Here is a 24,488-nt window from a genome sequence, read left to right as displayed (position 1 = left end):
AATAAGAGAGTTCAGAACAAGTGCAAGTACAAGGTGTAGAATTTATGTTAAAAGTTTGTGTGAATAATAATATAACCGTTCATGCAGAAGGATAAAAACAGAATGACTGATTATATATTCTTTAACTAAAAACATGCATTACAAATATTATTAACAATCACTTGTTTTACACAAAACAAAAGAGAAACATATATACATAAACATAGAGTAGGCATAGAGTGTTTAGTATCAAACTTCAACACAAGCAACATAAAGTTAACAATAAATGTCTTAAAACTTCTAATTTTTTTTTACTTGTTCAATTCAAATACAACCGACTCGCATACAAAATCACCAAACAGTCCCTCCACCTTCAAACCAAAAAATAAGGGTTTTTAATGCGCATGCCCTAACCGAACTTTACCGACGACTTCTACCAACCCTACGAAGGCAGTACAATATGCGATCGACCGCAAATAGTGCTCCATTATTTCGGTGTCGTATTTTTTTAGTTTGATAAAACAAATTTTGTTCTTTATACAAGTGCCAATAGGAATAAAAAAGGTAGAGATAAAATTTATATAATATATAAAAAATTTATTTTATATATTATATTTATTATATGTTATAAGGATCGATGTATTTAATTTGGGTGTTAGTGATATGCGTGGTTATATGAGTACTCATGTAAAACGTTGCTTTTTCTGACAATATTGATTTTTGCGAAACCGTATATAGGACACTTTATAAGGGCACCTGTTAGACACAAAAAAATATTTAAAAGTACATGGAATAAATAAACTAGTGGTGTATGGCATCGTGCCTCAAGGCAAATCGCTGGAACTACCCGTACCAGAATTAAATATTCAAGGGTAAAAAATTAATAGTCAATAAATATTAATCAATGATTTACAACAATTGTTTTAAACATTTTCAAATAGATAATTATAATTACTATATACAGTGACGATCTTATCGCTCAAAACACTTGAGAAGGTTTACATTAGCAAGAGGTGTCGTCTGAATCCATCTGAGGAGATATTTCTTACGACTAGAATAACGCATTTGAAATATATACATCTTTAAACTGAATTGTAAATTTGAAATATATATATATTTATATATATATAAATATATATATACATTTGAAAATTTTGAAAATAAATTGTCCTGAAATTTTTGAAATTTGCTTGAACCGTATGAGTGAACTTTAAAAATTAACAATCTTGGTACGGAAACCAAAAAATTGTAACAAAATTAAACATAAGTATAAATATAAATATAAATATAAATATAAAAATAAATATACATATAAATATAAATATAACTAGTAGTGGTATGATATCGTCCCTTAAAACAAATTGCTGGAACTTCCCGTACCGTAATAAAATATTCGAGAAATTTTAAACGTTTTCATATATATATTATTACAAATACTGTAACTTTCATTATTTTTACTAAATTGTTATATCTAAGTTAAAATTATTTAGTTAAAGTATATAAAAGAGTTTTAGAACCTTAGCCAGTATTATAAAAAAAATTTGAATTATTTTCAATATACAACTAGTGGTGCATGGCATCATGCCTTAAGGAAAATTGCTGAAACTTTTAGAATTAAATATTCGACGGTAAAAAATTAATAGTCAATAAATAGTGTTCAATGTTTAATAACAATTGTTTTATTCATTTTCAAATAGATAATTATAATTTGTATATATTTAATCGTTCATAAAATATACAGTGATGATAATATGGCTCAAAGCACTTGAGAAGGTTTACATTATCAAGAGGTGCCGAATGAATCCATCTGAGGATATATTTCTTACGACTAGAAAAACGCATATGAAATATAAACATTTTCAAACTGATTTGTAAATTTGAAATATATGTATATATATATATAATATATATATATATTTAGTATTAATAAACGCAGTTACTCCATCACCTTTACTTTTTTAAAGTTAAAAAATTAAATAAAGTTTGTATATACGACTTATACGACTATATCAGACATATGTATGATTTAAGAAATAATATTTAGTCTTCTAATTAATTAATCTTTACATTATTTATATTTTTAACCTTCCGTAGGGTAAGTTATAGTAATCGCAAAAAATCTAAAATCAATTTTTTTTTATATATTTACGTTCCAGAGGTTTCTGAACATTTTGGCATACCTTAGCAAAGATGAATGTATGTGTGTGTGCGGATACAAATTTTCGTCGACAATTCCGGGCGCATCGTTCACCCGATTTGAATGATTCTAGAAACATTCGATTTGTATTGATAAGAAGACGTGCTCATTAGTTTTTGGCAAAGGCATGTCTAACCGTTTCGGAGATACGGGGCAAAAAGTGCCAAAAATCGTAATTCAGTTGTTGAGAGAACGGAGCGTCCGATTTCAATAATTCAAAAAACATTGCATTTGAATTGACAAAGTGAAGAATTTATAGAATTTTTGAAGAGGCATGTCTAACGGTTTCGGAGAACGAGTAAAAAAATTGAGAAAAATGCCATATGCACATCAAATTATTAGATATTTCATAGAGATTTTAATAATAAATATAAATATTCTTTGGGGTTCCGTACCAATGTTTATCTTTTGAACAAAACATCCTAAATATTTTGCTGAATCTATCACTATCCAAAATAAACTGAATTTGGAGTTTTTTTTATAAAATGTTTTGATTTGTTTTCAATTTTTCCCGATTATAAACTGCGATTTTTTAATTAATTTATATAGAAAAACAAAGAATTTTTGAAAGAAATTTGAAAGAAAATTTGCTCAAAATTTTAAGTAAAGAAAATCCGTACCGAATTTGCTTTAAAATTATATTTTTACTCATATGAAAAAAAATTCGGGTTAGAAGAACTAAACTTAGAATTTAATGAATAGTTAATAATAGTTAGAATAAAATTATTTGTAGGTTAGTTTGTTTATAATATTTATGATTTAAATTTTCATATTTAATTTATTATTATAAAGTGTAGCTGTATTATAAAGATGATACATATGAAGTACAAATAAAAATAAAATAAAAATTATAAAAACGTATAAATAAAGTATATATATTTTTTCTCATATAATTTGACGAATTTGCCATTGCATATATATGATATCAATACTAAAAAAAAAAACTTACCAAATTTTAAAGAACCGTGCTTCCCTCTCAGTACATTAAAAACTGTAATTTGTTAAAAAAAAATGTGGCAGTATATTATTTTCGTCAAAAATTAAACCATTGTTTTCCTTATTAATGCTCGTTTTCACTTTTAATACGCCTGGATACATGCAAAAATGGTACACTCTTGCAATAAACTGTGTTCCTTATGTGTGAGCTGTAAACAAAATTAGTTCGTTTAGGAACTTGATAATAAAAATTGTTCAAAATATTCATCACAAATTGAGCTTTTTTTAAAGTTTGTCCAATTTCATAAAAAATTGGTCAATTTCGTGCTTATTTTTTATTTTTGGAGAGTTTTAATTTGCATTCTAAATATGCCTGAGAGGTACACTTGATTTATACATCGTTACTTTTTGTTATTACAATAAATATAAAGTTGGAATTGAAGATACAAATAGATCTATATATATATATATATATATATATATATATATATATACATACAAGAGGATCGCTTAAGTTAGAACACTTATAGCTCACGAACAGCTGAACCGATTTAGATAAAAATTGTCAGGGAGGTAGTTTAGAGCCAGGAGAAACACATGTAATACTTTCTATCCCGTTTTTCATTAATTTCATACATAAAAAATTTATTCATATTAATATGATCATGATAAATTTCTGGAGTTCTTTTATTTTCAGCTAAAAATGTTTTACCAAACCGCAGACAAGCCCACAAAAGTGGCTGTCGAGCCGAATTTAAACACCAAAAATTCCTTGGCGAATAAAAATTATTAAAAAAAAAAATCACACAATGAACGAAACCCAAAAACAATCACTATGCCCCCGACTAATAGACTATTTGGCCATTGTTGGCTCAAGAAGTGGGCCAAGAACGGTGTCACGTGGGAGCAGGACTTTGGCTGGACATCTTATGCAGGTAAATATATATATATATATATATATATATATATATATATAAATCTCGTGTCACGATGTAGGTTCGCGATGGACGCCCAAACTACTGAACCGATTTCAAATTTTATTGGCTCATCGTGTGCATATATATCCAACTTAAGTTATAGGAAATTTTGAGAAGTAAATTTAAAATATAAATATATAATTTTTATACATTTCTAAAAATTTTGACGGAAAATGACCAAAGAAAAAACAAAACACTAAAATGACAAATGTCAAAGTTTAAGGAAATTTCCATATATAATTTTTGAAAAAACATTTTGACATTTCAAAAAATAAAATTCAAAAACATGTACATATATAGAAATATCCAACATTTAAATCCAAATTTGATGAAATGTTTTAATAAAAATCCCTGTTTATATTTCTAAATCTAATTAAAAATCCATGCTTAAAAATGTGAATAAATGTTGACATGTAAAAAAATTAAATGTCATTTGTCAGTATTTATGAAAATAATTATATAAATAGATTTACGATTTAGATTTAATTGATTAGCCTACTAAATTATTTCGGAAACCAAAACTTCATCAAAACATTATAGATCAGAGATCACAATAAAAAAGCGGCATATTGAATTTAAAATTAATCATAAACAAAATTTTGACATTTCACAAAAAAAATGTTTAACGATTTACTTCTTTAAGAAGCAAATAAATTAATTATTCCAAGTTATGTTAGAGGCAATATTGCCAAGCAAATTATAGATACAAAACATTATCGTAAAATAAATATTATCATATTATATTAATTTTGGACCAAGAAGGAAATATTTTGACATTTATGAATTTAATGCATATTGGATATATGAAATTGACATTCACTATTTTTCAATTAAATGCAAATGTAAGAAATCAAATATTTATATAAAAAAATGTATATTTATATAAGGATACTGCGTTGATTTAGACTAAAATTTGATTTATTCTTTAATTTAAAAAAAAATTGACATAAACAAAATTAAAATAAACAAAACACTATGATGCGTAGGAATTATTTATCGGAGTGTAAAGAAATTTGTGTAATAAAAATATAATATTATTATTAATATATCAGTTAAGATATATTTTGATTGTCATCGCAAATGCTAATCTTACAGGAAATTGTAACCTCTTAAATGGAATAGTACAATCTGAGGATATCATTAGAATCTGACAAAAACAAACTAGACAAACTAAATATTATATTATATTATATTAAATTTTGACAGAAAAGAAAATATTTTGACAGTTATAATTAATTTGAAATAAAATGCAAATGTCAAAAATCAGATCTTTATGTAAAAAAATATTTATTTTCACATTATTCCTGTGTTGATTTGGCCAAACTTATGAATTTAATTATGTAATTATTCATTGATGACTTAAAATAATTATTAATTCATTAACAAATAAATAATATTTGAAAGAAAATTTTATTGACATATATGACATGACAAAAGTATAATAAACAAAAAACTATGATGCGGGTGAATTAATTTTTGAAGTATGAAATGTCAAGTAATTTTCAAAATTATAACAAGTTTTTAACTATTTGTCAAAGAATCAGAGTCCAAATCTATTAAATATTTGATTTTTGGCACTTTTATTGATTTTTTATCAATTTAGGCATATTTTTTATGGCAAAACAACGTTTGCCGGGTTAGCTAGTATATATATATATATATATATATATCCATTCTGATGTCTTATTGCCAATATTTTTTTAATTTTACTTCAGCAACCTGAATTGTTGAGGAGATATCCCCTGCAAGATCATGAGGACTTTCCTTTGCCTTTGGATATGGTTTATTTTTGTCAGCCCGAAGGATGTGTTTCTATGCCTTCGAAAAGGAATACCAAGTCGGAGATTACTAGTTTTGTTTTTGCCTTAACTGACAAAGACTCAGGTAAATTAGATAAGGAATCATTTGTTCTAATTTGGAAGTACCAAGACACTAGTTTTGCTTTTTCTCTGCCTGGCGAATGCTCAAATAACTCTGGCAACCAACTAATTATTTCATTTAAGATTTTTTATGCCTAAATACCAAGTTTCATTCTTAGTTCTATTTTCGTCTTGACCGGTTTTAGAAACCGGTTTTTGGCAAAAATTATGGAATTCAAAAACCGGTTTTTTAGTGAAAAAAGTTGGTTTTCACTGTATAAATGGAAAATGACAAATATAGCCAAATATAAAAGATAGATGAAAGCGTTTTGGTTCTTGAAATCATATCGTTTCAATAGCATTTGATATCCTATCAGTCTGCAATGATTCCCAGAAAGGTTTTGTATATATTAATTTAGATTTTTATACCAGTGTATATAGTCATTTAATATAAAATCAATGTGACTTCTTGAAGTAACTTTCTCTACTCAAACTTAGGAAAAAGAGTTTTAAACCCTAAAAGTCACAAATTAAAGAACAAAAAACTTAGAATTATTATATCAGGCTTTAAAAACAATTTAAAATCGCAAGTATGCGAGTATTTTTTATTTCAGAAAATTTTGTGAGTAATCAAAGGACATGTCTAAGTAGCAATTCAATATATGTTCTCAGTTTTTTGAAATCATATTTTTATGAACAAAAAAAAAAAAAAACAATTAGAATGTTCAAAATAATTAAAATTGCTTGGAACAGACAACACCCGAGTTTAGCTTAATTGTTTTTTAAAACCAAAATAGATATTAACGAGTATGTATCTAATATTAATTTAAGGAATGTTTTGTATTTGATTATAATTTTAAATAATATTTTTATTTATTCAAAAACTTTCCTTTCACTATCATAAAAATATTTTCATTCTTATATGTGAAAATGATGCATGAATAACGAATAATTATTTTCAAAGTTATTTAATCAGTATAAAGTATTATTTCTACTAATTAAAATTAAAATAATTTTGTTTACTATCCATAAAATTGAACAATAAATAAATTCAGTCAAATACTGCTCTAAATCGCACTAAATTTGCAGATAAATTATAGAATATTCGAGCAAATATTTATTTTCTATATAAAATTCGAAAATTTGACCGAAAACCGTTTTTTTAGTAAAATTAAAATTCGAAAACCGGTTTTCTGAAATGTCGGTTTTTGTATAAACCCTAGTCTTGACTTAGTTATAAATTAATTTTTACGTTTTGGTGTGTTCAGAGAAAACTACTTAGTTTTTGCTCTGATTGATGAAAAATTTGGCAAATAAATTATTTAAGTACAAGAAGACACTCGTAAGTAAATTTTCTTGTCATAAAATAAAACCAGTAAAAACTAGTTATTTTATATACCACTTATAACAAAAACATGTCCTTTAGTTTAGGCAAAAGTTGCTTCTAATCTTTAACCAGAAACTGATAAATTGATGAAAAACTGTCTGAAAATCCAATGTTACTTGTTGTATTTTTGATACCAAGATTATTTTAACCTTGTCACACCTCATTTTAAAATCTTGATCCATACTATAACTTGCATCATCAAAAAATCGTCAGGATTTACATTAAAAATCATAATCAGAAATTTGTGTCATGTATCTATAATAAATTGTGTTATTTCTTGCAGGAAAAACACGTTATGGCGTATGTGTAAATTTCTACAGACAAGTAGAACGTGTTAAAACCAGACAACAATCTACAACTAATGTAGAAACACAATCCAGTCAAAAAATTTCAAAAGCAACCTTACCAGAAAAAGTTACTGACTCTCCTACCTCAAGGTAAAGTAAATAACTAGTGGTGTATGACATCGTGCCTTAAGGCAAATTGCTCGAACTTCCCGTACCGTAATGAAATATTCGAGAAATTTTAAACGTTATATTACAAATACTGTAACTATCATTATTTTTGCAATCTTGTTATATCTGAGCAAATCAAATATAAATCATAAATCATAAATCAATTTATCTCCGGAACATTAATAATCGTCATTCCATTAAAAAAAAAAAAATAGTTACCTAATTTGCACAAAATTGAAAAAGTGATCCCGTATAGTCACAGTCTAAATGCATCTGCAAATAATTCCGTGCGACATTTTCACTTATACTGTGCTTAGCTTGGCGGCATTTTCACATTTTTCAATAGTTTATACACAAAATTGAAAAGGTTTTTTATAGTTATGAAAAAAACATCAAGAATTTGAAATTTATTAAAAAAGATCAAAATGATTTTGCAAAAAATTTGTGATTTTAAACATTTTCAAGAAAACAAATCCAAAATTTCAAAAAATTCAAATCTTCGATTTTTTCATAATTTTTGAAGAAAATCAAGATTTTAAAAAAGATCAAAATTTTTTTAAACATTCATTTTTTACAAAAAATTCAGAATATTTCGAAATTTTCAAAAAAAAAAAATCGGATATTTTCAAAATATCCAAATTCTCAAAAAATAAAATAAACTTTGCAAAAACTTTGCAAAAATTGATATAGCAAAAATGCTTTTACAAAAAAAAATCGTAATTTTAAAAATTTTCAAAAAAACAAAATTTTCAAAAAAATTCAAATTTTCCAAATTCTTCATTCAAAAAAATCAAATTTTTGAAACATTTAAAAAAAATAATTTCTTACAAAAATTTGAAAATATTTCGAAATTTTAATAAAAAAAATCAAATTTATTCAAAAATTTAAAAAAATAGATTTTTCTCAAAATTTCGAACTTCTAAAAAATTTACCAAAATTTTGAAAAAAATTCTAAACTATCAGAAAAAATGAAAAAGTGCTCCTATATAGTCACAGTCTGAACGCATTTGCAAATAATTCTGTGCGACATTTTCACTTATACTGTGCTCAGCTTGGCGGCATTTTAACATTTTTCAATCGTTATAGTTTTCAATAGTCATAAACAGTCTGAACGCACTTGGATAAACATTTGTACCAGAGTGGCGCTTAGACTGTGCTTAGCCTGGGTAATTTTTTGAATTTTTAATCCAAAATTACAAAAATTTTATGAAAAATAAAAAAGATATAATTTAATTAAATTTAAATAATAATTTTTAATCCTCAAAAGCAATTGTTTTGTCAATACAATCAGAAAGTTTTTTAGATCATTCAAATCGGACGCTTAGTTCACTCAAAATTGTTATTTTTTGCACATTTGGCTCTGTATCTTCGAAAAGGCGCGACCTGTCTTTGTCAAAAACTAATCACGCCTTCTCCCAATCATTACAAATTCAATGTTTCTTAGATCATTCAAATCCGATACTCCGTTGACTCAAAAACTCGATTTCTGTTTTCTGCACTCTTTGCTCTTTATCTCCGTAACGGCTGTACGTGCCTTTATCAAAAACTAATCAGCACATCTCCGTATCAATACGGATCGAATGTTTTTAAAACTATTCAAATCGGTTGATCCGTGTGCCCGAAAACGTGGACGAAAAAATTTGGACATACAAAACACACACACATCCATTTAGTTTCTGAGGTATGCTAGTAAAATGTTCAGAAACCTTGAAAACGTCGAGAAATACAAAAATTTTCATTTTTGATTTTCGGCTTATTACTATAAATACCCTACGGGAAGTTATTGAAGCACTTATTTAAGTATAATGTGCTCCACTTGCAATTACCACTAAAATTTTTTGTCTTTTCACAGAAACAAATTATCAGCTGGCGATTCTGACGAGAACGTGTCAAGAAAAAACTTGGCAGCATCTGAATTAGGTACAAAATAGCACTAATTTAAGCACTATTTAGTACTAAAAATATTTTTTCCATTCAAGGTCATCAAGCAAATTCCAGTGAACCAGAAAGTCGCAAAACAAGTCCTCGTAACAATGAAAGAAAAATAAAAACAACCCGCATATCATCTTTAACCTCTTTGTGCATCCTCAGTCACCATCCATTTTTTTCAAAATTTCGTGAAATTTTATTGCTGTTAAAAAATCTTATAGACGCTTGTGATACTACATACATTCCTAGGAGGAGCAGTTATCGACAAATTGGCAGGTAAGGATGAAAGACATATGTTTAAAGGTAAAAAAAGAGTGCGCGTAAGGATCACACGCGATTGAAGTAAAACTTATTTGCAAGTATATTGTAGCAAATTTAAGTTGAGTAAAAATAAATACATCATATAAAAATTTTGAATAATGGTTATTAGTAATATGGTAACACTCGTGATGCACACATTTATTAGTGTCCTGTCAACCATTATACACATTTATATAATGATAAAGTATGAATTATATATTTATGATTGCATTAAAAATATGTATAATATTTACAAACAATAATGTAATCAAAGTCGTACTTGAAATATGACATGATCGTTTTAAAGTAATTGCTGATTACTAAATTCTATAATATTCATTTACACAGTGGATTATGTTAAACAACGCCTAAACAAATATTGTTTTTGCAAATTAACTCATCCTGTAACAATTGTGTTTGAAGAACTTCATGTAATTAAAATTAACATACATTAATTTACTGTTTTTTTTTACTTTTTTGCTGACGATATAATCTCATTCCTTGAACAGCTGTAATATCCGTCTTGCCTAACAAATTGAAGCCATACTTTTATATTTGTTTTATTTATCAAGCCCTGCACATAGCTTGATCTATGAATCATTTGCTTTTTTATGTGAACGTTAATGCAATGATCATCATCAATATTACGAGGTAATAAATTAACCATATTATTAATGTCAACAGGCACATTTATAATTTGGCCAAACATTCCAAATTGTACATTTGCATGTCGCAATCGTCTAATTTGCATGAAACACAACCTAGGTGAAATTAACCTTTCAGATACAGTATCTAGTTTAGATAGATAATTTGGTATAGGTGGAAAAACAAACCCGTTAAACTTACACAAAGTGGGAATTTTACCCGAACTTAATATGTTTCGACAAGTTTGACATCCAACCTGATTATTTAAATCAATATTCAAAAAACATTATTAAGAATTTGTTTTTGAGCATCATTTGATATTTCTAAGTCACTTTGATGCCAAAGTCGATCACACACAAAACATACATAGCCAAAGCTATCATTTCTTACGCAGCGCAGATTTTTCCTTAGTTTCATTATTTATTTGCGATCATTTGCACTACAATTATTTATGGGGGACGGAATAAAATATTCTTTCGATCCTGACATTTTTATTAACTCACGAGTTATACTGCTAACCCATGTCGCGCCTAAAGAAGTTTTACTTCAAAAAAGGTTTAGAGACAGAACTCAAGTGAAAGTCGACACATTTTTGTTTTATTTTTGACATATGATTTGACATTTGATGTATTTTTTTTGTTTTGCTCGCAGACTAGATCGAATAATTGCGATAGCTGCGCTTACTAGCGTCGTAGTCTTCAACTTCACGTTAGCGTTTTCGTTGCATTTGTACGGAATTACACCCGTGTCGCGCCTAAAGAAGTTTTACTTCAATAAATGTTTTGAGACTACGAGCTAAATACAAAACTCAAGTGAAAGTCGACACATTTTGTTTTGTTTTTGACATATGATTTGACATTTGATGTATTTTTTTGTTTTGCTCGCAGACTAGATCGAATAATTGCGATAGCTGCGCTTACTAGCGTCGTAGTCTTCAACTTCACGTTAGCGTTTTCGTTGCATTTGTACGGAATTACACCCGTGTCGCGCCTAAAGAAGTTTTACTTCAAAAACTTATGTTTACCTGGCTAATTGTTAATGGTGTTTTGTTTTAGGGAAACTGTTTGGACGCTTTTAACAGGCGCAAGACGTTCTGTGGAAACCCAAAATGCATCTTCAATAGTTCTAAATGACGCTCGTGAAATTGAGACATGGATTTTGAGGCTTTTGTCAGCACCAGTGCCTGTTCCTGGAATAACTCGTGTCGAATTGGAGATTTTATCACCAGAAACAAACGAACCGTTAATTTTTGCCTTACCGGATCACACGCGTTTTACTTTGGTAGACTTTCCTTTACACTTACCTCTGGAACTACTAGGCAAGAAATAATTGATATATTTAATCTGATTTTTTTTTTAATCCATATATTTTTAGGTGTGGACACTTGTCTAAAAGTTTTATCTCTGATTCTGTTAGAGCACAAAGTGTTAGTTCAATCAAGGGACTACAATGCATTATCAATGTCTGTGATGAGTTTTGTATCAATGATTTACCCATTAGAATATATGTTTCCGATAATACCTCTTCTGCCGCCTTGTATGAGCTGTGCAGAACAACTTTTGCTGGTTCCTACACCATTTATAATCGGGATTCCAGCTTCGTTTCTGCTTTATAAAAAACAATTTAGGTAAGTGGAAAATATTAGGGAATGCAATACCGGTATACCGGTATACCGAATTACCGGTAAACTGACCGATTTTTCGGCGGTATTTTTACCGGTATTTATCCCAAACATACCGGTATTTTCGGTACCTTTACATAAGCGCTATTTGATACATAATACACTAAAGTTTAAAATTTCTCGGAACAAATTTATCTTTAAATTCCATAATCGCATAAACAGCTATATCTTCAAATGATTACATAAGATAAACAAATGTCAAATATTATCTCAACTCGTCATTAAACTGAATATTTATTGCTTTCCAAAGGGCTTCGTTTCGTGTTACAATAAATAGAATTAGACTGATATATAATGATGTTTGTTTCATCTTTCGTAAAAATTTAACGGTTTTTTAGGTGATATTTGCGCCAAAATATTTTATATCATACAGATTACCCCTGCGTAATCCTTATTTTTCTCTAACTTTATACATAATAATTATGATAATTACTAAATATTTTTGCTTCTTTACAATTATAAAATATGATTTTAGAAAACGTTTTGAAGTTTGAAAATACTATAGAAGCATCACATTGTTTTAAATAACAATACTTAACAATTATAGTAACTTATTATTTATCTCGACAAAGTATACGATCTTAAATTAGTGTAGAAAAATTATTTTTTTAAATATTGGAGATTATGCTATTAACACATCGGATACAGACAATACAGTTCATTATAATAACGTTATAGGATATTTTATGAGTTTTTAGTTTTTCTTACTCATAAGTTTGTTTCTGGTGAAAAGTACTCAATATACTCGATAGTAATAATGAATTAATTAAATTGGATACTAGCTGTAAGTGGAATTCTGTCTTGAGGCAATTATGGCATCGTGCCTTAAGGCAAATTGCTGGAACTTCCCGTACCGTAACGAAATGTTCGAGGAATACTGAATGTTTTCAAATAGATTATTATAAATATTGTAACATTGTCTAATATTTATAAGAATTATATAAACCGAATTGCAGAGTTAAAATTATTTGTTAAGTATATTAGAATTATAGTCAGAATTAAAAATAAAATCTGAAATATTTTTGATATACAAAAAACTAAAAAAAAAGTTGGAACAAAATTTTTTTCCAAAATCAATTATTTTGTTAAGACAAGCAGAAAGTTTTTTGAATCATTTAAATCGGACGCTTAGTTCTCTCAAAAACTGCCATTTTTTACATATTTAGCTCCGTATCTTTGAAATGGCTGGGCCTGCCTTTGCCAAAAACTAATAAACACTTCTCCCAATCATTACTAATTGAATGTTTTTTAGATCATTCAAATCGGATACTCCATTCTCTCAAAAATTCGATTTCTATTTTCTGCACTCTTTGCTCCGTATCTCCGAAACGGCTGGACCTGCCTTTGCCAAAAACTAATCAGCTCTTTTCCCTATCAATAGGAATCGAATGTTTTTTGAACCATTTAAATCCGTTAATCCGTGCGCCCTAAAACGTGACTGGAAATTTGTATCCATACATACATACACACACACACATCCATTTTTTCTGAAGTATGCCAAAACGTTCAGAAACCTTCAAAACGTCGAGAAATGTAAAAATTTTCAATTCCGATTTTCGGCCCATTACAATAACTTACCCTACGGGAAGTTAATAATTTTGTTAAATTATTATTTAAAAAAATAAACTTATTGTTTTATTTTATTGGTTTTATTGTTTAGTAGAATATAGTTGTAGTTGTACATACATTTTTTTATATTTGTACTAGTAACTTTCAATTTTGTTTACGTTTGTTTAAGATAATAAAAACACCGGTTTTTTACCGGTATTCCGGTTTTAAAATGAAAATTTACCGAAAAACCGGTATTGAAATTTTCCATCGGTATTGCATTCCCGAAAAAAGATTGAAAAATAATGCATGTTTAGCACTTTGTTGTACAATAAACGAATTTTTATTCTAAGGTTGCCTGATGATGTATGGTTGATAGATTTGGATTCAACAAAATTGACACCTCCACCAAGGTTTGCTAATGATTTGCCTCAATTACCAGAACCAGAGGCATCGATATTGAAGAATCATCTGAAACAAGTAAACTATACCCTAAATTTTTTTATTTTTGTTTTTGTTTGACCAACAATTTTTTTTGCAGGCTCTCAACAGTATGACAGTTACAGATAACTCGCTGTTTAGTAGAGACAATATGACTACATCGACTCCACACAAATTGAGGTACTGCACTTATGAAAGCTGAAAGGAAATGATAATTTCCTTGAATGAAGGAAATGATAATTTTCATGCCATTTTATAGGTATTTTCGAGAAAATTCGAAATACCAAATTTCAAATCTGTAGCTCATCATTTGTCCGAGATATCAGTGAAAATATGTGAAAGTGGCCCCTTCTTTCAACTCTTGCAAAGCGACTTTATATGGGTGTTCTTGTACCGGCAGCGCGTGTACTAGCTTAAGTTTTTACAACTTTTCTCCCAAAGTTTCACTTAGATTCAAATGAATTTTTGAATAACAGAAGAAAAATGTACACGCTTTCGAATGATGCTAATATAAAAGTAGTCCAAAAAGCAGCACTGATAGAAAATGGAAAATGAAAAATCATTTTCACTTTTTCACGCACTAACAAATATTTTTTTCACATTATTTGTTAGGAACAACATAGACAAGATCAGTACAAATAGAATGACGTTAACAGTTTTTCGATATCTTTCATATTTCCGACAAAAAGTGAGTTTGAAAAAAGGTTTTATTAAAAACCAAAATTTATTTATATCTTGTATATAAGTATATTTATTAGTCATAATGAAAATCCAAAGCGCCGAATAAAAATAATAATTATTATTATTGATTATTTTCATTCGCCGTATAAGCTTGTGACTAATATATTTTAATGTATGAAAAACTTAAAATTTCAATATTTTTCATATATTTACGTCGGCAATAAAAAGTATTTTAATATTAATTCATTACCTTTTTTTTGATTTTTTGCATTGTTATTATATTTTATATAGTTATCATTAAATAAAAATCGATAAAAATATATGTCAGAATCATTTCATAGCTATTCAACGCAAGCATATAAGTATTAAAAATATATTTAGTATTAAAAGTATATTACAAAAAATATATCTCTGTTGTTAAAATTATAATTATTATAGCTATCCATGGCTATCCAAATGACAACTATTATTTTTTCAGAAAATAGTAAAAACAATTATAATTATTTATTCTATGTAACTACTTTACAATTCTGCATCATCCACAGTTTTCTCAATTTAATTCCCTTTCTATGTAAATATTAGGTTGTCAAATATCTCCCTTCCGCTTTTTTGCTATTGGTTTATAATACAAAAAGGCGGAAGGGAGATATTTGACAACCTATTTATTGTAATACTTGCAATTTTTCAATATCATGATAAAATTGTCACTAAAATGTAAAATTATTGCAATTTGAGTCAAGTTATAAATAGTGCACAGAAAAGAAAATATGATTTTTGCAAAACTAATATCGAATCAAAAAATAATAATTGCTATTTTACCATGGAAAACCACAATAATTATAATTTGTGAAATTCTATGTGTAAACAAATTGCTCACAGAGATATATTTTTCAATATACTTTTAATATATGAAAAATAATGAAATCTTAAGTTTTTCATACATTGAAATATATTAGTCAGAACTTATACGGCGAATAAAAATAATCAAAGTCGTTCTTGCAAAGCGACTTTATATGGGTGTTTTTGTACCGGCAGCGCGCGTACTAGCTTAAGTTTTTCCAACTTATCTCCCAAAGTTCCATTTAGATTTAAATAAATTTTTGAATAATAGAAGCAAAATGTACAGGCTTTCGAATGATGCTAATATAAAAAAAGTCCAAAAAGCCGCACTGGTAGAAAATGAAAAATGAAAAATCATTTTCACTTTTTCACGCACTAAGAAATGATTTTTTCACATTATTTGTAATGAACAACATAGACAAGATCAGTACAAATAGAATGACGTTAACGGTTTTTCCATATCTCTCATATTTCCGACAAAAACTGAGTTTGAAAAAAGGGGCCATTTTCACATGTTTTCACTGATATATCGGCCAAATGATGAGCTACGGATTTGAAAAATGAAAAATCATTTCACCTTTTCACACACTAACAAATAATTGTTTTCACATTATTTGTTATGAACAACATAGACAAGATCAGCATAAATAGAATAACATTAACAGTTTTTCTATATCTATCATATTTCCGACAAAAAGTGAGTTTGAAAAAAGGGGCCACTTTCACGAGTTTTTCCTAATGTCTCGGCCAAATGATGAGCTACGGATTTGAAATTTGGTATATCGAATTTTCTCGAAAATACCTATAAAATGGCATCAAAATAATTTAAATACCAGGGTGGGGCCAATTCTGTATGGAAACACGCCCATACCCTTCACTTGTTAATGCCACACAAAATAAGTTTAATGTGTCATTTCTACTTTTTGCTTTTAGTGGAAATGCAAACTCCCAAAATTTACCAAATAAACCAAATGACACAAGCAATGGACAAGTTAGACACGACAGAGACTTTGATGACCAAAAAAATTCTCGGCGAAATTCAGTAATGCCTCCTGCACCAGAACACATGATATTTGGAACTGATGTAGATTCTGTAGATATCATGACCAGAGTTGCCATGGTAAGCAAAACTCATTTACGATCATGCCAAGACATTGTACTAATACAGTTTTTTATTTTAGGTAAAATTCTTTAATTCCCCAAATCTCCTGGCTCATTTTTCCGAGCACGCAAGAACCCTCAGACTTTACCCTCGTCCAGTGGTTGCTTTCCAAATAAACAGCTTTCTTCGATCCAGACCAACCTCATCACCTTTCCTCGACAAATTTGCTCGAACCCAAGCCATAGAATTTCTGGCAGAATGGTCCTTGACTCCAAACAATGTGGCCTTTCAACGTGTACAAACAGGCGTATGCAACCCTGAACAAATTGGCGATAAAGCCAAATGGTTTTCCCATGAATTGGAACCAATACGGTTTATTGTTTGGGATAATGGAAGTTCTTTGAATGGTGCTTTGAGGAACGCCGGCAAACATGACGTGCAACCTGCTGGAAAGTATTGATTTATAGGAGTAAATTATGTAGGTGTTTGTGCTTATGTGGTGATTTGTATTGTAGATGACAGTGGTTCGGATTCTGATGGAATTTATGCTACGAGTACGAGCACTTCGCTTTCATCGTCGACTGATAATATTCCTGAAACCACAGATGGCTTAAGCTGTAAGTATTGATTTTGTCTAGCAAGTAAATCTTTCTACCAGTATCTATTATCTTACAGTTGAACACGATGTCTACGGTGCTCACCCTGAAACCGGCCTCATGACCCTTGGTTCTAACATCGATGCTAGTGTCTTATACACACCACCAAATACACTACAACTCCCAGAAGGTTCTTCTGCAATACTAACATCTATGTCTGAACCAGGAATTGGTTCTCAGAGTGAAGCTGAATCGGCACCATCATCAAATTCCAGTCGTTCTGATTTAAGTTCGCCCAGTTTAAAATGGAATTCCAGTATGGATATGCCAACGCAGGTGGACCAGGAACCAGAAAAAGTAAATAACATAGATCTACAATTATTATTATCATTTTTTTCATAGCAAGCTATACAAAGTACATTCAGCTCTATATTGCTACAGGTATATATTATTTGACTGCGTGAGAAGGATCGCTATCCTGCGATAGCACCTTCCTAGATATTATGTATTATTTTGTAGTAAATCATTGCAGATTCTTTTTTTTAACAATTATTATAATTACAAATATTGTCAAATGACATGTTTGTTTCTATTCCCAGAGTCCTGTTCTTCAACGCCAAGCAAGTGCTTGTAGCATGCTTGCAAGAACGAGTAGCCAAAGTGGTTCACCGGCAAGTCCTGGTATACAAAAACAAATAGTAAGTGCAATTTAATGGAAATACTTTTTTTCATTTTTTAGCTTCGTCGGGGTTCGAACCGACGAACCTCAAATTGCCTAAACCGTGTCTTCACGACCTCGGCTCAAATTTAATGTTAATTATGATTTCAAACTATGCATTATATATATTTAATCCTTATTTTTTAGTAAGCACAATTATATATATTTAATCCTTATTAAATAATAAGCACAATTTAATAGAATTTTTTTTTGTCAGTTTCGTCGGGGTTCGAACCGACGAACCTCAAATTGCCTAAATCGTGTCCTTGCGACCTCGGCCTAAATTTATTGTTAATTATGATTTTGAACTATGGATTACAAAGATTAAATCCTTATTTTTTTAGTGTGCCCCATGGAAAGGCTCACAAAGTTCCCTCATCGAGCAATTTGCAAGCCAAGCCAAAGTTCTGGTACGCGAAACAACAAGGCAGAGCAGTCAGGATGGTATTTTAGCACAAATGGACAAGGTAAGCATTTTTATAATTCATTTATTAATTGCCATTATAAAGTATACCGATTTGTTGTATGGTTGCATTATGATATTAGACAAACTTGTAGATAATTTAATTCTAAACGAATTTTTCAAATACACCATTCATATTAAACGAACGGTAAAAAAGTTACGAGAAAAATATAAAAGTAATGCATAGTACAGCATCGAGTTGCTGTAGGTCTTTATGGTATTAGATAAACTCAAAGTCAATTTGATTTTAAATAAATTTTCCTAAAACATCATTACTCTCAAACGAATGTTTCAAAAGTTATGAAAGATATACCGAAGTAACGCGCTCTAACTTTGAAGAGTATGTACATAAAAGTGGTACGTTTTAGTAATATTTATATATAATATGTATTTCAAATATCATTTTATTTGATGTATTTCCAGTTGACCAATCAAGCAAAAAAAGCTGCAGGTGATGCCACAAAAAGCGTCCAAGAAGCTTCCAAAAATGCTTTAGAGGCATCAAAAACAGTAGCTGGTGTCAGTAAACACACTCTAGATGATTTGACGTACGTCGGAAAGGCTACTATTGGTGATATTACCAAAAGTGCTAAAGAAGCTGCTTTGAGAAAAGGCTTGAAAACGGTACCAAAAATACTTAAAAAAAATTTTACCATTCAAGTCATATGCATTGTTTTTGCAGCAACCTCTTAAAACCAAAGCTGGCATATTTTCAACAAGCGTGATGCAATCTGGGGTAGTTGATGTACAAAGTAAGGACTTTTTCTCGCATTTTAGCAGCGATTTTAATGATATAGCAGCGTCGACTTCTAATATGCTGTCTGATTTATTCAATAATAAAGGTTAGAGAAAAATTTGGATACAAATATTTTAAGTTTGCTACTAATTTTCTTCGGTTTTTAGGTAAACAAAAGAAGCAAGCTGACCAACAAGCTCTAAAAGAACAAGGTGAGCACCATCAGCCCTTTGGACCGTTTTCATCAGGTCGTAGGAGTTTAGTTGAGAAAAGTCCTTTGATAAAACACACCAAGGCCAAGGCTACTAGTGATGAAACACGGAAGAGCCAGAATCATGATCGTGCCAATATTGACTCGGAGAATCAAGCTTTTCTTAAAGATGTAAGGAGAAACATAGAAATTTAGTTAATTATTGGTTAAACCACTAAGTCTAGTCATTATGATAGAAATTTACTTTTGTGCCTGGTTACTGCTCTATCTGTCTAGTGATCTACTAGTAGACAGAAGGCACCAGTATTCTGCCAACTTGTCTAGATATCTGACTATTTATCTTTCTACTTGTCGGCTTTTTGGAAATTCCAAATAATTTTCAATTATTTTTTGCCAGGCAACTACATCAGTAATGCAAGGCGAAGGCATAAGTTGGCTCAAACTAAACCGCATTAAAAAACTTATGGAAGACGAATCATACCGCATTTTTGTACTAAACAATATCAACAAAACTCTGGACATGAAAATTTCACCAGATGATCACATAGACGACGTCGTAAGTTATTGGAATATACGAATTTGTTCAAAATCTGGTCAACTTTTATATGGCTATTTTTATCTAGTGTATTCCAAAATCAGTCTGGAAAGGTATGCTGAAGTTACTTCTGGCAATTACCCATGGTCTGGAAGTGACACATAATAATTTTGGCTTGGGGGGAATGGCTTCAGCCTTCCAGGTTATGGAAGTTGCTCATACTCACTATTGGAGTAAAGGGAAAAATGATGGTGGTGGCAGTGAACTTACACCTCAGCTACATTCTGCGGTAAATAGAAAAAAAATTGGTAAAATATTGTTTAGACGTCTAAAAGAAATTTTAGTTGGTACCAAGAATGATCTAGATAAACAACTTGAAAGGCAATGATTTTGTGATGTTTTGGATTACAGCATATTGAGTTTAGCAAGATTTTTGTATTAATTTTTTTGTCTGTTTTAGGCATCTACTCCTTTTGGCAGTACAGAACACCTAAAGTCACCAGTAAGTCCAATGGAACAAAATGTTGCATGGAGTCAACAAAATGAGGCAAATACAGGCAAGTTGGGTTATATTGAAATTTGTTTGTTTTAGAGTTTTTTTAACAAGTTGTTGTATTTTGGGCAGATTTGGCATCTGATAGTCCTCAAGCCAAGCAAAATGAAATTACCACAAAATTATTTAAAGACATCATCAGTCCAAAAAAGAGTTTGCTGTCTGGAGATCTACTTACGTTTGACTCTGATGTAAGTATAAATATATAAAAATTTATGTTTTTTGGCAAAACTCACAGTTGCTAATTTTATTGCCTTTCTGAATCATTTAAGAGTCTAAAGACAAATGAAAAAATTGGATGAAATTAGTTGGGATTCGCCTAGATTTAGTTTGTCTCCTAATTATTCTAACCAGCAATCATTTTAATCTTGGTGGTTTATTGGCAACTCTTTTAATTTCTACTGTTAATTATCTTAGATTTTTTTATTCCTTAGTTTTTTCGAATGAAGCAGCAACGTTCAGACAGTTTGGGTTCAAGTAAATCATCTTTGGGTTCTGGTTTTCGATTTAATGGTTCAAATTTACTGAATTCTGGATCTGGAACTGGATCCTTACCCTCACCAGATGGCACCAGGACTTACCTTTATGAAGGACTTCTTGGAAAAGACAGGTGTGTTTTTGATTCAATCAGTGTATTTAATTCTGCCAAATATTATCCAAACTGGGTAAGTTACCTAAAAAAAAAAACGAACAAAACTTAAAATTTCAGAAATAGATTTGAAATGTTAGTAATAATGGAATTAATAAACTAAAATTAGATGGAAATATATAAAAAGAAGTAACTCTTTTAAACAAGTAACTCTTTTAAACAAGTCATGAATTTGAATTTCAAAAACATTCTTTTTACAATTAAATTTTTAATTAATATACATTAAATACTAAAGTTAATTATGAATTTGCTGTTAAATTATGGAAAAATCTTTCACATCAAAATAAAATTTAATTTGTTACAAGACATATCGACATATAATTTTTTGTAAGCTTTAGTAAAAAAAATATTGTACCTACATATTAATGTATTTAGAAATTTATATATTATTTTATTTATTAAACTATTATTATATATTATATATTATTTGATTTTTTTTTTGATTTATTAAACAGATCTTCCCTTTGGGACAACATGCAATTTTGGGAAGATGTATTTTTGGATGCTGTCAGTCAGGAGCGAGATATGATTGGAATGGACCAGGTATGTAAATTAACTACAAAATCGTACAAATTTTAATTGTTTTGCCCATAAAACAATCTTTATAATTTACTACAGCTAAAATTTGGTTAGCTGTAGTGTATTTAGTTTGGAAACAAGATAATTTTCTACACAAAACCAAGATTTTTCTCTGAAATTACTTCTAGACCAATTCATTAAAAGCTTCATTTATACAAATTTTAATGTTTTTTTTTATAAAACATTTTTTATAGTTTAATACAGCTATTATTTAGTTAGCTGCAGTGTACTTATTTTGAAAACAAGATAATTTTCTATACAAAACCGTGATTTTTTCTTGAAATTGGCTCTAGACCAATTTAATAGGAATTGTAGCTATTTTTATACTAGCTATGATTATTTTTTATTATTATGATATAAACTAGTTAATTAACTAACTAGTTAATTGAAATACATTATGAATTGGGTTACAATGAAGTCAGATTTGTTTTTATTAATTATTTTTGGCTTTTTGTATCTATTTTTCCTAAATGTTATTTAAAACATGAGCAGACACCTAATAGAGATTATCAAAACTTAGAATTGGGATTGAAAGTGATTTAAACATAATTTTTTTGTTTAAATTAATTCTGGTGTTTAGCCTCAAGTAATATCTTTTAAAATTAAGGCTCTTGAATATCATACTTTATTATTCATTATAGTTTGCAATGATAAATTTACTTCAGAATTAATAAAAAAAGTTATTAACTAGTTTCTAAAACATTTATTCTTATGGTGGAAATAAATAAGTTAAAGAGTTGATTGGAAGAATATAATAATAACTTACTTTTATACTGTATGTTAAAGTCTCTATTATATTAAAAATAAAGGGTAAAAGTTTCTATTATTCTAGGTTTATTTTTTATTATTTTTCTAAGGACTAGGTGAAATGACAAAGAACTTTTTTTATAATATATGTTATAGTCTTGATTATTGCTCTAGGTTTATGTTATTTTTATTATTTTTCCAGGGACCAGGTGAAATGATGAAACGATATAAAGAACTTAGTGAAACTGAAAGAAAACGTTTAGAACATGATGAAGACAGATTATTATCAAATATGTTATATAATTTGACAGCAGTTTTGGTTATGCTAAATTGCAATAAGAATGTCCTGAAGCAAAAGGTAATATAAATATATATATATATATATATATATATTTATATATATATATATATATTGTCAAATATCTCCCTTCCGCTTTTTTGCTCTTGGTTTATAATACAAAAAGGCGGAAGGGAAATATTTGGCAACCATATATAATTGAAATATGAACAAACAATACTTTTTTGGACTATTCATTAAATATGATATAATTTTTCAAATTACAATTTTAAATTAAATCACTTAAATATAAACCAGAACGTCCTTGTTATTTGATGTACATTTGATGACTTAATGGTAAAAAATACATTTGTGTTTTAAGATAAAGTTGCATTTGATAACATGGACGTTCTAGTTCATATTTCAGAAATTAAATATAAAATTTATACACTGATGTTCAGGCAAACTGATTCTCAAAACTTTTGTTAAATTTAAAATACTTAAAAAATAGTGTAAGGAAGAAAAGTTGTTTATTTAAATTTCGTAGGTAATTTAATATCACATCCACTCACAATCTTCTCAATATATATAATGAGTAAAATTTAAATTAATTTTGATTCTCGGATATTTATCTTATTTTAATAAGACATTTTTTGTTTCAGGTGCGTCGGTTACTTGGAAAAAGTCACATTGGATTAGTTTACAGTCAAGAAGTCAATCAACTACTTGATCGAATCAATAATTTGGTAATTATTAAATTTATACTTAATATAATTAGTTTTGATACATTTTGTTTAACATTTTACTAGTATATTTTTATAATTCGAAATGAATAAATTTGTACTGGCCTAAAATAGAGTTGCATGTTCAATAATATACTAATTGGTTTATTAACTAACACATTTCTGTTTGATTTTGTTTCTTCTACATTTTATTAAAAATAGTTTTTTATTTCAGCATGGCAATGATATCGATTTGAAACCACTTGGATCACGATTAGTACATCGACAAAGTTTCACAGTTCATCAGGTAATTATAAACAAATATGCAAATACAATTGAAAAACTAGTTGGTATTGGTATTTTGCCTTGAGGCAAGTTACATGAACTTCCCGATATGTGTAAATAATCGACTTAATCAATAAAATATAAATTAATTTGTGAGTGATTAAAAGTATTCCGAGTGGATTTTTTACACATAATTGAAAACGAACGAACACGTTAACTCGGAGTATTTTCTAAAAGCAAATTTTCACGAAATAATTTTTTTTTCATTGAACCAGTTTCCGTAGGACTTGAATGGTTTAGTATGTTTATTAAGACCAAGTACTCTATCGTTATACCAAGTAAATAGTCTAATTTTAATTTTAACAAATCTCAAAAGAACTACTTATTTTCTCAAACTTTGATGAATTTTTAAAATCAAACTATTTGTCGTAAGGCCGTAATATTTCAGTAAGTTCGATAA

At 28.8% G+C, this 24,488-nt stretch overlaps 1 protein-coding gene across 1 annotated transcript in view; it reads left to right on the top strand.

Annotated features, from left to right (window-relative positions):
* Nucleotides 1-3,921: 3,921 nt before the first annotated feature.
* The window catches only part of LOC113388412 (MAP kinase-activating death domain protein-like), a 36,365-nt gene continuing 15,798 nt past the window's right edge, over nt 3,922-24,488 (top strand). Inside the window, 26 exon segments of the mRNA XM_026625792.1 lie at nt 3,922-4,047; nt 5,805-5,973; nt 7,619-7,714; nt 9,779-9,995; nt 11,720-11,982; nt 12,039-12,291; nt 14,247-14,373; nt 14,435-14,514; nt 16,789-16,975; nt 17,037-17,574; nt 17,633-17,910; nt 18,153-18,251; nt 18,616-18,738; nt 19,074-19,358; nt 19,396-19,576; nt 19,638-19,852; nt 20,079-20,237; nt 20,305-20,505; nt 20,677-20,797; nt 20,842-20,964; nt 21,078-21,151; nt 21,204-21,379; nt 21,874-21,961; nt 22,947-23,102; nt 23,684-23,767; nt 23,979-24,050. Coding sequence (XP_026481577.1) covers nt 3,922-4,047; nt 5,805-5,973; nt 7,619-7,714; nt 9,779-9,995; nt 11,720-11,982; nt 12,039-12,291; nt 14,247-14,373; nt 14,435-14,514; nt 16,789-16,975; nt 17,037-17,574; nt 17,633-17,910; nt 18,153-18,251; nt 18,616-18,738; nt 19,074-19,358; nt 19,396-19,576; nt 19,638-19,852; nt 20,079-20,237; nt 20,305-20,505; nt 20,677-20,797; nt 20,842-20,964; nt 21,078-21,151; nt 21,204-21,379; nt 21,874-21,961; nt 22,947-23,102; nt 23,684-23,767; nt 23,979-24,050 — 4,491 coding nt within the window.

This window comes from Ctenocephalides felis, unplaced genomic scaffold (assembly GCF_003426905.1).
Source record: "Ctenocephalides felis isolate EL2017-DRISC unplaced genomic scaffold, ASM342690v1 CF-g0.4_SCAFFOLD_03572, whole genome shotgun sequence".
In the NCBI taxonomy this organism is placed as follows: domain Eukaryota; kingdom Metazoa; phylum Arthropoda; class Insecta; order Siphonaptera; family Pulicidae; genus Ctenocephalides; species Ctenocephalides felis.
The sequence above is the reverse complement of the archived record's forward strand: the minus strand, read 5'-3'. Positions and strand labels throughout refer to the sequence as shown.